Source organism: Procambarus clarkii, chromosome 25 (assembly GCF_040958095.1).
Source record: "Procambarus clarkii isolate CNS0578487 chromosome 25, FALCON_Pclarkii_2.0, whole genome shotgun sequence".
Lineage (NCBI taxonomy): Eukaryota > Metazoa > Arthropoda > Malacostraca > Decapoda > Cambaridae > Procambarus > Procambarus clarkii.
The window spans coordinates 30528536-30543405 of record NC_091174.1 but is presented as its reverse complement, the minus strand read 5'-3'; the positions used below and the strand labels follow the sequence as shown (position 1 = coordinate 30543405).

Here is a 14870-nt window from a genome sequence, read left to right as displayed (position 1 = left end):
CTCAACAGGAAGGGGACAAGAGAATGAAGAGAAGAAAGTGAGCTTCAAGGCAATGTACACTAACATAGATGAGAATACGAATAAAACAAGTAAACTTGGTGAATGGGCACTAGAAGAAAACCCAGACATAACAGCACTCACAGAAACAAAGCTAACGAAAACCATGACAAATGCAGTGTTTCCACAGGGCTACTATGTAGTGAGGAAAGAGAGAGAAGGAAGAGGAGAAGGTGGTGTAGCTTTGCTGATAAGAACAGGCTGGAGTTTTGAGAAGATGGTTGTTCATGGCTGTGAAGATTTCAGTGACTACATAACAGGTACCATAGCAATTGGAGGACAAAAAATTATAGTAGTAGTCATGTATAACCCCCCACCAAACGACAGAAGACCCAGACAGGAATATGATAGAAACAACTTGCTCACCATCAATATAATAGAGAGAGCAGCTTCTGTAGCTAGGAAGAATGGATCCAGACTACTAATCATGGGCGACTTCAACCACGGAAAGATAGATTGGGAGAACAGAGACCCACATGCAGGACCGGACACTTGGAGAGCTAAGCTGCTGGACGTAGCAACAAGAAACTTTCTAAGCCAACACATCAAGGGACCGACATGAATGATCGGAGAGGATGAACCAGCTATGCTTGATCTGATATTTACCCTAAATGAGTCGAATATATGGGAAGTTAAGTTGGAATCAGTCTTGAGAATGAGTGATCACAGTGTATTGATCTGTGAGTACCTGGTAAAGCTAGGAATTATCTCCCCAAAAACTGAACTGGTAAACAAAGGGCTGGCATACTGAAAGGGAAATTATGAGGTGATAAAATTCCTAGGGAATATACCATGGGACGTAGAACTCATAACTAAGTCCGTACAAGACATGATGGACTATGTAACCCATAAGTGTCAGGAGGCAGTAAACAGGTTTATTTTGTTTACAGGTGTTTACAGGCAGTAAACAGGTTTATCCCGGCCCTACAGGAAAAAACCGAGAAGCAAAAGAAGAATCTGTGGTTTAATAGGGTATGTATGAAAGCAAAGTAGCTGAACGAAAGGGCATGGAGGTACTTCTGAAATAACAGAATACCAGACAGTAGAGAGAGAGAGAGATACCAGAGAACCAGGAACGAGTATGTTAGAGTGTGAAGAGAAGCTGAAAAAAGTATGAAAATGATATAGCTAATAAAGCCAAGACCGAACCAAAGCTACATATATAACCAGGAGGAAAACAACAGTGAAGGAACAGGTGATGAAATTTAGGACGGGTGAGGACAGGTACACAGAGAATGGCAAAGAGGTGTGTGACGAACTCAACAAGAGGTTCCAGGAGGTCTTCACAGTAGAACATGGAGAGGCCCCAGCGCTAGGAGAGGTGGCAGTATATCAGGCGGCCTTGGAAGGGTTCGAAATTACAAGAGATGAGGTCAAGAGGTACCTGTTGGATCTGGACGTGAGAAAGGCTGTTGGCCCGGATGGAATCTCACCATTGGTATTGAAAGAGTGTGCAGGAGCGCTTTACTTGCCACTCTCCATAGTGTATAGTAGGTCATTTGGAAACGGGAGACCTACCAGAAATATGGAAGATGGCTAATGTAGTCCCAATATACAAAAAGGGTGACAGACGTGAGGCACTGAACTACAGTCCAGTGTCCTTAAATTGTATACCATGCAAGGTGATGGAGGAGATCGTGAGAAAAAATCTAGTAACACATCTGGAGAGAAGGGACTTCGTGACAACCCATCAACATGGGTTCAGGGAGGGTAAATCGTGCCTAACAGGTTTAATAGAATTCTACGATCAGGTGACAAAGATTAAGCAAGAAAGAGAAGGATGGGCGAACAGCATTTTTTTGGACTGTCGGAATGCCTTTGACACAGTACCCCCATAAAAGGCTGATGCATAAGCTGGAGAAACAGGCAACTGGTAGTAACTGGTAGGGCGCTCAAGTCGATAAGGGAGATTAAGTCGATAAGAATGAGCCTATTCCGCTTCCTAAGCAATAGGAAGCAAAGAGTTACAGTGAGGGTTGAGACCTCAGATTGGCATGAAGTCACCCGTGGAGACCCACAGGGCTCTTTACACGGACCTATCCTATTTCTGATATACGTAAATGATCTACCAGAGGGTATAGACTCATTCCTCTCAATTTTTGCTGATGACGCCAAAATTATGAGAAGGATTTAGACAGAGGAGGACAGCTTGAGGCTTCAAGAAGACCTGGACAAGCTGCAGGAATAGTCGAACAAATGGTTGTTTGAGTTTAACACAAGCAAATGCAATGTAATGAAGATAGGTGTAGGAAGCAGGAGGCCAGACACAGGGTATCATTTGGGAGATGAAATACTTCAAGAGTCATAGAGAGAGAAAGACCTGGGGTTGATATCACGCCAGACCTGTCCCCTGAAGCTCATATCAAGAGGATAACATCAGCGGCATATGCCAGGTTGGCTAACATAAGAACGGCCTTTAGAAAGTTGTGTAAGGAATCTTTTAGAACTTTGTATACCACATATGTCAGACCAATCATGGAGCATCCGGCTCCAGCATGGAGTCCATATCTAGTTAAGCATAAGACTAAACTAGAAAAAGCTCAAAGGTTTGCCACCAGACTAATACCCGAACGTAGGGTTATGAGCTACGAGGGGAGACTACGGGAATCACGTCACTGGGAGACAGAAAAGTTAGAGTGGACATGATCACCACATACAAGATTCTCATAGGAATTGATAGGGTAGATAAAGACAGGCTATATACCACAAGGGGCACACGCACTAGGGGACACAAGTGGAAAATGAGTGCCTAAATTAGCCAAAGAGACGTCAGAAAGAATTTTTTCAGTGTCAGAGTAGTAGAAAATGGAATGAATTAGGAAGTGATGTGGTGGAGGTTGACTCCATACACAGCTACAAGTGTAGATATGATAGATTCCAGTAGGCTCAGGAACCTGTACATTAGTTGATTAACAGTTGAAAGGCGGGACCAAAGAGCCAGAGCTCAACTCCTGTTAGCACAATTAGGTAAGTATACACACACACACACACACACACACACACACACACACACACACACACATGATCACCACATTCAAGATCATCAAGGGAATTGACAGGGTTGATAAAGACAGGCTGTTTAACACAAGGGGCACACGCACTAGGGGACACAGGTGGAAACTGAGTGCCCAAATGAGCCAAAGAGATATTAGAAAGAACTTTTTTAGTGCCAGAGTGGTTGACAAATGGAATGCATTAGGAAGTAATGTGGTGGAGGCTGACTCCATACACAGTTTCAAGTGTAGATATGATAGAGCCCAATAGGCTCAGGAACCTGTACACCTGTTGATTGACACTTGAGAGGCGGGACCAAAGAGCCAGAGCTCAACCCCCGCAAGCACAACTAGGTGAGTACACACACACACACACAAACTGGATGTGGTAGCTGAGTGGACAGCGCGCAGGACTCGTAATTTTGCACTCACCTAGTTGTGTTTGTAGGGGTTGAGCTCTGGCTCTTTGGTCCCGCCTCTCAACCGTCTATCAACAGGTATACAGATTTCTGAGCCTATTGGGCTCTCTCATATCTACACTTGAAACTGTGTATGGAGTCAGCCTCCACCACATCACTTCCTAATGCATTCCATTTGTCAACCACTCTGGCACTAAAAAAGTTCTTTCTAATATCTCTGTGGCTCACTTGGGCACTCAGTTTCCACCTGTGCCCCCTTGTGCGTGTGCCCCTTGTGTTAAATAGCCTGTCTTTATCTACCCTATCAATTCCCTTCAGAATCTTGAATATGGTGATCATGTCCCCCCTAACTCTTCTGTCTTCCAGCGAAGTGAGGTTTAATTCCCGTAGTCTCTTCTCGTAGCTCATACCTCTCAGCTCGAGTACTAGTCTGGTGGCAAACCTTTGAACCTTTTCCAGTTTAGTCTTATCCTTGACTAGATATGGACTCCATGCTGGGGCTTGCATGCTCCAGGATTGGCCTGACATATGTGGTATACAAAGTTCTTAATGATTCTTTACACAAGTTTCTGAATGCCGTTCGTATGTTGGCCAGCATGGCATATGCCGCTGATGTTATCCTGTTGATATGTGCTGCAGGAGACAGGTCTGGCGTGATATCAAACCCCAAGTCTTTTTCTTTCTCTGACTTCTGAAGAATTTCCTCTCCCAGATGATTCCTTGTATCTGGCCTCCTGCTCCTTACACCTATCTTCATTACATTACATTTGGTTGGGTTAAACTCTAAGAACCATTTGTTCGATCATTCCTTCAGCTTGTCCAGGTCTTCTTGAAGCCTCAAACAGTCCTCTTCTGTTTTAATCCTTCTCATAATTTTGGCATCGTCCGCAAACATTGAGAGAAATGAATCGATACCCTATGGCCCGGGTTCGATTCCCGGACCAAGCAGAAACAAATGGGCAACGTTTCTTTCACCCTGAATGCCCCTGTTACCTAGCAGTAAATAGGTACCTGGAAGTTAGACAGCTGTTACGGAGCTGCTTCCTGGGTATGTGTGTGTGTGTGGAAAAAAAATTAAAAAAATCAATTAGTCGTTAGTAGCAGTAAATTGACAGTTCTAGGACTCCCAGGCTAGTCCCAAAACTAATAGGCATGAGTTTTGAGGAAAGGCTGCGTGAACTGCACCTCACGTCGCTGGAAGACAGAAGATCTCGGGGGAGAATTGATCACCACATACAAAATTCTCAGGGGAATTGACAAGGTGGACAAGGATGGATTATTTAGCACGGGTGATACACGCACAAGCTGGAAGATGAGTACCCAAGTGAGCCACAGAGACATTAGATAGAATGTTTTCAGTGTCCGTATAGTTAGTAAATGAGACGCACTAGGAAGTGATGTGGTGGAGGCTGACTCCATAGACAGCTTCAAATAAAGATATGAGAGAGCCCAGTAGGCTCTGGAATCTGTACATCAGGTGATTGACGGTTGAGAGGTGGGACCAAAGAGCCAAAGCTAAACCCCCGAAAGCACAACTAGGTGAGTACAAATAGGTGAGTACAACTAGGTGAGTAAACATGAACGCAGACACACAATGAATGACAAAATAATGTCCACCAATAAAATTTTAGACGACATGAAAGCTGAGGACTGGAGAATAACTGAGCATGATGGAGAAACTCACCGCTTACTGTCACTGACAGTGGTAGATGGGGGTGTTGGGGTGTTGGGGTCTATGAATTAATGCAAAGCTCGCTGGACATTTTGAACCTGATGCTATAGTGTATTGCTAACGACAGAGGCAATTGAGAGATGGCAACATGATGCTAGACGGAATTGAGAGCAATAGGAACGATAGTAATATGGGAGACACTAGGGACAGAGGGAGCAGTGAATAATAAGGAGAAGGTATGTAGCTGAATGGTATGAAAAACATAGTTGTATGGAATATGTTAACATCAATAGGAGTCCAAATAAAAGAGGAGCAGATATAAAATGTAAATACCATAGCAAAACTGAAGAAAAATATAGTCATAAATAATGACTGTGGAAGAGAGACAACAAAAATGAGAAGGTAATTGAAGGACTACAAGCAGATACAAGTTTACTATGAAGGCAATTGCAGGAAACTCATGGAAAGGAATAAGAAAAGATAGAAGGATAGGAAAGGTCATTGAGGACCTAAAAGCAAGCTTTAGCAGGAGTGATGATCTCCGAATAGCTATCTTGATGGAGGGAGAGGAATTAAGGGATACAACAAAAGAAAGGAAAATGTAAATGGGCTTCAGAATATAATAAAATCAGTGGAAGAGGAAGGGAAGGTAGAAGAGGAGGAAAGAAGGACAACAGAAGTGAGAATTAAATACATAGAGAATGTGACTGATAAATGGCAAACAAGATCATACAAAAACATTTGCTGAAGCAGCTAACGGAGAAGAGAAAATGCAGACCAGCAAAATTAAGAGGTGGTGTCAAAATCCAGCAGACTGTGAAATGTGCTAGATATGAGTTGGAAAGGGAGAAGTCAGTGATAGTCTATAATCTACCAGTACCAGATAGAGACCCATGGCAAAGGAGAAGGGGACCAGAAAGAGATTTACAAAAATTTTCACAAGAATTCAAGAATTCACAGGTTGCTAGTAAGGCAACCAGAGGGAATTTACCGTTACTGTAGGCTTGGTATGTTTCAAATGTGGAGGAATAGACTAGTGAAAGTAATCTATAAAAATATTGCTTCAATCATATATTTATTCTAGCTGAAAAGTGGAAAATAAAGAAAGACGGACTGATAAGTAGCTATCCTAAAGAGGGACTGATAAGTAGCCAAGACAAGTCAAAGGACGATAGAGAAGAATCAGAGAGCTCAGTACAACAAAATAATAAGTCAAACCAGATAACAGGGGTACCCCTCTATAGGAAAGACTAGACCAACAAACGCATCTTTCCCTATCAGAATTGGCCATGGAATACACAGAACCATTACACCATAGGAGAAACCAAAGCAGCCAAGTATAGATATATAGTATTAAAGTTATGTACACAAATGCCGATGAAATTACAAATAAAGGGGTAGCGTTATGGGACAGGTGACAGAAGAGAAACCACACATTATTGCAACAACAGAAACAAAAGTGACAAATGTTATAGAAAATTCAATCTTCTCACAAGAATGATCAGTAATAAGTAAAGACAAGGTAAGAAGGGGGAGGTATTATAGTCCTACTGTTACGCTGGAGATTTAAGAAGTGTAATTGTCAGAAGAATCTGATCCACAAAGCCTTCAATGGTACTTATAAGGAATAACAAATTTTGGGACATGAAGATAGTGGTAGCGGTGATTTATAATCCTCCGCTAAATAACTGAAGGCTCAGAGATGATTACGATAAATGAAATGAGACTTGTCCCCTTGGCCACAGTCACATGGCAAAGGTATGAGGGCTAGGATTGTAATATTTTGGAAATTCAATCACGGAGAAATAGACCGGATAAATAAGAATCCCCACGGGGTAATGAGAGATCGTTAAAACTGGTAGACATAACGGATAAGCACTTTTTGAACAGCACATTAAAGCACCAACAAGATTAGTAGGAGATGACCCACCAGCAAAACTGTATGCTAGTGCCCAAAATAAGGCAAATATTGAGGATATAGAGTATGATATATGCTCCTAGGGGCTAGACACCACTGCATTAATGTGTTTGAATACATAATTGATCTTAGGGATTGGACAAAGGCACACGCTGAGGAAGATGAGGCACTACAAGTGTTGGGACTATTGTAAGGTGAGGGATCTTCTGAGGTAACGCCAGTGGGGGAGAGAACTGGAAGGGAATACAAGACGAGCTGATGGAAGATATTGTTCAGATATATGCAGATGCAACAGTGTACATCCACTCAAAAAGTAGTGGACGAGAAAGGCAAAGTAAACCCCGGGTTTAAAAGGCAGTCCAGAAAAGTAGAGGACCAAAACAAAATAGAAAAAGTACAGGGGAAAGTAGAGATGCACTAAAAAGAGCCACAAACGAATACAAAGTCAGAGGGGAAGCTGAGAGAGAATGTGAAAATGACATTACAACGAAAACTAAAAGTAACCCAAATCGGTTTTATTGCCATATACTTGAAAAAACAACAACAGTAAGAGTCCATGTAATCAGGTGAACGAGTCAAGGGTGAAGTTCCCCTAAAACAAGGTGGTGTGTGAGAAGCTCAAGAGATTTCACTCCATATTTACAAAAGAAACAACAAGGAGACCAGAGTTGAGTAAGAAAAGGTTAGAAGAGACATTAGATGGTACAGTAGTTGCTATGGTGAAGTTAAAACATATGAACGAACTAGATGCAACAAACTAAATTGGCCCAGACATAGTATGACCAAGGCCGATGAAGGAGGCTACAAAGATGCTTTGTCACCCACTTACAGGAAATCTGCCAGAATTCTGGAAAATGTCAAATATGTTTCGATCAAAGTATTGGATTGATTTATCATGTAGAGAATAGATTATTTGGTAAAGATAAACTTTGAAATAAAACGACAGCATGGGTTTAGAAGGAGAAAGTCGTGCATGACAGAATAAATCGATTTTTATGGCAAACGTTACAAAAAAGAACAAGAAAGAGATAGCAGGATAGAGCGCATTTTCCTAAAGTTTCAAAAAGCATTCGATTTTGTTCATCACCAAAGACTGGTTTACACTTTGGGGATCAAGCTGGGATAATAAGGAAGACATTAAACTGGGCAAGGGAGTACCTAAAGGACAGAAAACAAAGAGTTACATTCAAAGGCGAGGTGTTCAGAGGGAGAAATGTAACAAGTCGGGTCCTCCAAGGCTGCTTCCGAGACACCTACCGTTACCTATTTATGTTAATGATCAACCCGAGGGAGAGAGAGAGAGAGAGAGAGAGAGAGAGAGAGAGAGAGAGAGAGAGAGAGAGAGAGAGAGAGAGAGAGAGAGAGAGAGAGAGAGAGAGAGAGAGAGAGAGATTAAGATGGATTAAGATGGATTAAGATGGTCTTAATGGATTAAGACCGAAGCTGTTTAGCCAAATTAATAATTCCTGGAAAGAGGAATTATTCTTCGTCAGGCTTCTAGGATCAAGGTTACCGCTCTAGGGATAAGGTTAATCGGATTATACCTTCCTTGAGAGGCGTGGTGAAATGTTTGAGGCCATGGTTGGCTAAAGTCAGTCTGATTGTGGGAGTTGAACTGGCAAGTCCTCTGGGTCCCCGTTTGTGGCAGCAGCGAAGTGTAGCAGACAGCTATGCGAGAACCTGATGTGATCTTAGTGACCAAGTTAAGTCTGCAGTATGTGAGTATTGAATGAAAGACTAACCGGGTGTAGAGCGTTGTAGTAATCATTCCGTATTAGGGACTTAGGCGGAAGTTACGAGTGTGGGTGGTGATCGCGGAGGTCAAGTGGTCTATGGGTATTGGAAGAGTATTGACCTAATAGAGTATGTTAATATAGTATTATTTGTCAGAGTCTATTCTTTGTAATTAAATGACAAAACATGACGGCCTTTAAAGACCTTCCATCTGTCCCCTCATAGTGTTCCTGGTTTGGTTTGTGAGGGAATGTTAGGGAATTGGTAGACGACATATTTGGTGGCAGCGCAAACAGGTTTTGGAACACTGTGCGAGATGAAGGAAGTGTCGTTCTGGTTTAGTTGGTGAGGGAATGTTCGAGAAATAGTAGACGTCGGGTTGTGGTGAGAATGGGGCTTACTAGACGGAGGAAAGAAGGGTCAGGTGAGGCCAGGTCAGAGGAGTTAATTAATTAAAGGGACTAGGCCATTGTGGGGCACATGTGGGGTTTATTTCTTTCTTTCCAGATTCCCGCAACGAGAGACGGCTAAGAGGCAAGTCTGGACCACTGAAGCATCGGGATCCAAAACAAGTGCAGTGTTCGTAGTGCGGATTATACAGTGTTCGTAGTGCGGATTATACAGTGTTCGTAGTGCGGATTATACAGTGTTCGTAGTGCGGATTATACAGCGTGGCGAGGTAAACTAGCGCGGGTGAATGTGGGCCAGCGTGGGCCATGTGCGGCCATGTGCGGGCCAAGCGATGGGTGGGCCAAGCGAGCCGCACCTTGGAGCTTGGTTTATATCGTTGGTAAGGCGGAAATAGTGAGAAACCGTTGCTAAGGTGAAATTAAGCGTGAAAACTACGTAATTTAAAGTTAATTAAATTTCACGTAAAGTGTAAACCTAATATTTTAAAGATAATTAAATATTACGTAAAGATTCGAGCGATTTCAGGCGTTACATCGATACAGAAAATAGGCGAAGTGAATTGTGAACTCCTAGGCATAGCGAGCGACGCGTAATTTGACGTCAGGGGTTCGATGTCTCGTGTACCCTGGAGAGGGCCATGGCGATTTTTTTGTGGGTGCAGGTAGCATTATGGAGAGTGTTACGTGGGACACGGGGATCGTGTCCCGTTGGTGGGGGTGTTTGGCGCCGGGAGTAGTGCATGGTTGTGTATTGGTGTTTGGACGCCAGGAGTAGTGCATGGTTGTGTATTGGCGTTTGTACGCCGGGGTGAGTAATGTAATGCACGTGTAGTGGCTTATTAGACGCCAACGTAATGCATAGTATTTACTGTAGTGAATTGTGCATGTTTTGACTGTTGATATTATGGATGTAGTATAGTGCATGACATTGTTGGCATTGTAGCGCCAAGGTGTAGCATGTGTAGCATAACTGGTTGTTGTAACACCGGGTGTATTGTAGACATTAGCGTTGAAGTATGTTAACGCAGGTGGTAGTGTGTGGTGTTGAGGGCGTTGGTGACGCCGTGTGTTGTGTTGAGGGCGTTGGGGACGCCGTGTGTTGTGTTGAGGGCGTTGGGGACGCCGTGTGTTGTGTTGAGGGCGTTGGGGACGCCGTGTGTTGTGTTGAGGGCGTTGGGGACGCCGTGTGTTGTGTTGAGGGCGTTGGGGACGCCGGGTGTTGTGTTGAGGGCGTTGGGGACGCCGGGTGTTGTGTTGAGGGCGTTGGGGACGCCGTGTGTTGTGTTGAGGGCGTTGGGGACGCAGTGAGTTGTGTTGAGGGCGTTGGGGACGCCGTGTGTTGTGTGAGGGCGTTGGGGACGCCGTGTGTTGTGTTGAGGGCGTTGGGGACGCCGGGTGTTGTGTTGAGGGCGTTGGGGACGCCATTGGGTGGTGTAGTGTAATGGCGTTTGGACGCCTGGTATGGAGTGTGGTGTTGTGGAGTATATGGTGGCGCAGGGGCGCCAGGTAGTGGTCGGTAAGGTGAGTATTGGCGTAGCAAGGTCGGTGCGTTAGGACGCAGGAAGTGGTTGTAGGGATGTGTGGCGTTATATTGAGGTCATCAGTGGTTGGGATGACCAGAGGTAATGGTGTGTCGGAGTGGGTAAGTCTTATGGATAAGATTACAAGGTAGAATTTCAAAATATCAGGTGTTGGTGGTTGCAGTGGGCGAGCGAAGTAGATATACTAATTTCTTATTAAGTTGTTACAGGAATCTTGCTAGAGGCGAGCCAGTGGCAGTATGATGTTTTAGTGACATAAGTTGGAAATTATGTTAATGAGGTATTTATTTTGATAATATATGTGTAGGTATATACTGTATATTACCTCATCGGCACCATTACTGAGTGTTAGGCTTGAGAAGGTCCCCCGGGATCATGTCACAGAGCTTCAGGTAGAGTAGAAGGGAAGCCATGAGGCTACACTCAATAATTCCAGAAAAAAGGGGGGAGAAAGTGAAGCCAACGTGACGTTATAGGCGAAATTCGCCCCCTGACATCAAAGCAGGGATAAGGGCCAGCTGCAATGGCTTTGCAGCTGCGCTCAGGCTATATACGGGGAGAGAGTAAGGAGCCGAGGGGGTTATGTAATAATGGGATCGAGCCAGGGGGCTCCGAGGGAATATTTTGCAGGTACAGCGGTCGGGAAGGTGTGAATACAGGTGGACACACTCTGGGCAGATGGGCCTAGAGTAATGTGCTACAGCTGTGGTGAGCACAGCAAGGAAGGATGACCAGAGAGCTGTGAGGTATCTTCAGCGTTCTGGGATTGGTGCCCTGGAACGAGACGTCAGCATAGACCCGAGGGAACATGACCCTGAGAAAGGAACCTTCGTTGCTCTGGAGGCCAGGATCACGTTAGCTCAGAGCAACGACATTGACAACATTTACCAGGCTGGACAACCTGGGTTTTGTCTGGGTCATGGAGGATCTATGACCCAGCAACCATGGGACACGAAGACAAGAGAAGTGATGCTGCCAATTGTGGAGGAGGCCAGTGAAACATTGTGTGATCATTGTAAGCCCTCATGTCAACAGTACAGGGCAAGATGTTAAATTATTATTAACTTGTTACTAAGGATGAAGAACCTTAGATATATATGTGTTGTGTATATATTAATGACTAGTGTCATTTCTGTTTAAGTGCCAGCATTCTGGTCCATGTAATTTTATGGTTATGTTTGTATGTAATTATATGTCAGCAGTTTAGATATATGTGCAGTGTTGGAGATGGGAAAATTATTACAGACTATTTTACCTGTGCTATGATGTGAATATAATGTATATGTTGGAGAAGTGTTGTGAGTCATGTCGTGGAAAATTTTAATTTATTTCATCGTGTGTATGATGAACTTATTGGATGACTTTTTAGTTGTACACATATGGTGGGTGCATCCTCCAGGTCCTTGCACTAATGGAACCATTGCAATGATGCATATGGGGACATATGCGTGTTTATGGAGGGGAGTGGTGTTGTAATCCACAAGTTAGTAGGAATTATTAGCTAGAGGATCATTACTACAACACTTAACGAATGATGATTGGAAGTACATGTTAAGTAGACAGACTATGGATCACATATCTAAGAAAGGTCAATGGATTAAGACCGAAGCTGTTTAGCCAAATTAATAATTCCTGGAAAGAGGAATTATTCTTCGTCAGGCTTCTAGGATCAAGGTTACCGCTCTAGGGATAAGGTTAATCGGATTATACCTTCCTTGAGAGGCGTGGTGAAATGTTTGAGGCCATGGTTGGCTAAAGTCAGTCTGATTGTGGGAGTTGAACTGGCAAGTCCTCTGGATCCCCGTTTGCGGCAGCAGCGAAGTGTAGCAGACAGCTATGCGAGAACCTGATGTGATCTTAGTGACCAAGTTAAGTCTGCAGTATGTGAGTATTGAATGAAAGACTAACCGGGTGTGGAGCGTTGTAGTAATCATTCCGTATTAGGGACTTAGGCGGAAGTTACGAGTGTGGGTGGTGATCGCGGAGGTCAAGTGGTCTATGGGTATTGGATGTGTATTGACCTAATAGAGTATGTTATTATAGTATTATTTGTCAGAGTCTATTCTTTGTAATTAAATGACAAAACCCGACGGCCTTTAAATACCTTCCATATGTTCACTCATTGTGTTCCAGTACAAACCTAGTGGTACGCCTCAAGGGTCTGGTGTGTGTAGGAGTACACGGTGGTAGTAACGGTTGCTGAGGCAAGGTGTTATGTGTTGTGTAATCGCTGTGTTCGGAATGAACCGGGGTTCAGCGTCACGACAAGAGAGAGAGAGAGAGAGAGAGAGAGAGAGAGAGAGAGAGAGAGAGAGAGAGAGAGAGAGAGAGAGAGAGAGAGAGAGAGAGAGGGAGGGAGGGAGGGAGGGAGAGAGAGAGAGAGAGAGAGAGAGAGAGAGAGAGAGAGAGAGAGAGAGAGAGAGAGAGAGAGAGAGAGAGAGAGAGAGAGAGAGAGAGAGAGAGAGAGGGAGAGAGAGGGAGAGAGAGAGGGAGAGAGAGAGGGAGAGAGAGAGAGAGAGAGAGAGAGAGAGAGAGAGAGAGAGAGAGAGAGAGAGAGAGAGGAAGAGGGAGAGAGAGAGAGAGAGAGAGGAAGAGGGAGAGAGAGAGAGAGAGAGAGAGAGAGAGAGAGAGAGAGAGAGAGAGAGAGAGAGAGAGAGAGAGAGAGAGAGAGAGAGAGAGAGAGAGAGGGAGAGAGAGAGGGAGAGAGAGAGGGAGAGAGAGAGAGAGAGAGAGAGAGAGAGGAAGAGGGAGAGAGAGAGAGAGAGAGAGGAAGAGGGAGAGAGAGAGAGAGAGAGAGAGAGAGAGAGAGAGAGAGAGAGAGAGAGAGAGAGAGAGAGAGAGAGAGAGAGAGAGAGAGAGAGAGAGAGGGAGAGAGAGAGAGAGAGAGAGAGAGAGAGAGAGAGAGAGAGAGAGAGAGAGAGAGAGAGAGAGAGAGAGAGAGAGAGAGGGAGAGAGAGAGGGAGAGAGAGAGAGAGAGAGAGAGAGAGAGAGAGAGAGAGAGAGAGAGAGAGAGAGAGAGAGAGAGAGAGAGAGAGAGAGAGAGAGAGAGAGAGAGAGAGTGTTTGTGTTGTATTTCCAACACAAACACCATAAAGCACACTCAGGCAGGGTGACATAATCAGCATATGGGACGCTGGCAAAAATTAGAACGTCCCTTAGAAATGAAACCCAGGACGCTTTCACGGCAATATACTCAGCACTTGTGTTCAAATATTTGTGCTCAGCACAAATACTGGAATATGCCGCACCAGTCTGGAATCCAAGTATTGTTATGCATAAAACTAAAATTGAATAAGGATGGAGTTTTGCATCTATTGTAGTGCAAGAGCAAAGAGGGTTACACAAGTTGAAGTCACTTCATTGTCACAAAATTATTTTCATTGATATATCACACCATTGTGATTTCTTTGTGATCTGAGTGTGGCGTAAGGGTGTGTGAACACCATGTCGTAGGCCAGAGTGTGGTCGGGGCGACTGTAAACCCTGGTTGGGCTCCGGTTTGAGGCCTTCGGAACCGTCCCGTGAATTCAGTAGAATTCCGGGTTGTCAGCTTTTGTACCATCGTGGTAGTATCAGTTAGGAGAGGTGTCTGGGAGTCACCAGCACGCAGGTTCGAGTCACTCCAGTGCCTCAAAATGATCTGCATATTACTATAAATTCCTTAACCCCTCGAGGATTCGAACATGGGCAGCCAGGTGTCACCCAACTGACTATCCAGTACTATTATAACTCCACAATCGCTTGCCTAATAAGTGATGGATGGTCCTGGAACTCACATTCTTCCACATGGTTTCCATGAATGTCAGTCATCCTGCAACACTCGTGATGAGTAATGGGTGCATTTTTTCATCAAATTGTTGAACATTGTGGGATGGTGCTGAGCCTACTAGTGTGATTATGTCATTACTCCAACATTTGTAACGAAAGAGAGAATGCAGTAAAGACAACAAGAACAGAAGTAAAGAGACTTACGGGTTCCAGCCGAGGTCACCCTGGTTGAGGTATATAATGCCAGCCCGGGACACCGTGGCTGGCGTAGCTGTGCGCAGGTGACTGATTTCGAAGAGCAGACGCATGTATGGCGTGAGGGAGATGCGCTCGTTGCTGGCTAGCGTCAGGATCTGTA

General features: G+C 44.3%; 1 protein-coding gene across 1 annotated transcript in view; it reads right to left on the bottom strand.

The window, feature by feature from the left end:
• Window positions 1-14870, bottom strand: part of LOC123756315 (dynein beta chain, ciliary) — a 289304-nt gene that overhangs the window by 231816 nt on the left and 42618 nt on the right. Inside the window, exon 13 of the mRNA XM_069331022.1 lies at window positions 14717-14865. Coding sequence (XP_069187123.1) covers window positions 14717-14865 — 149 coding nt within the window. The remainder of the gene's footprint in view (window positions 1-14716; window positions 14866-14870) is intronic.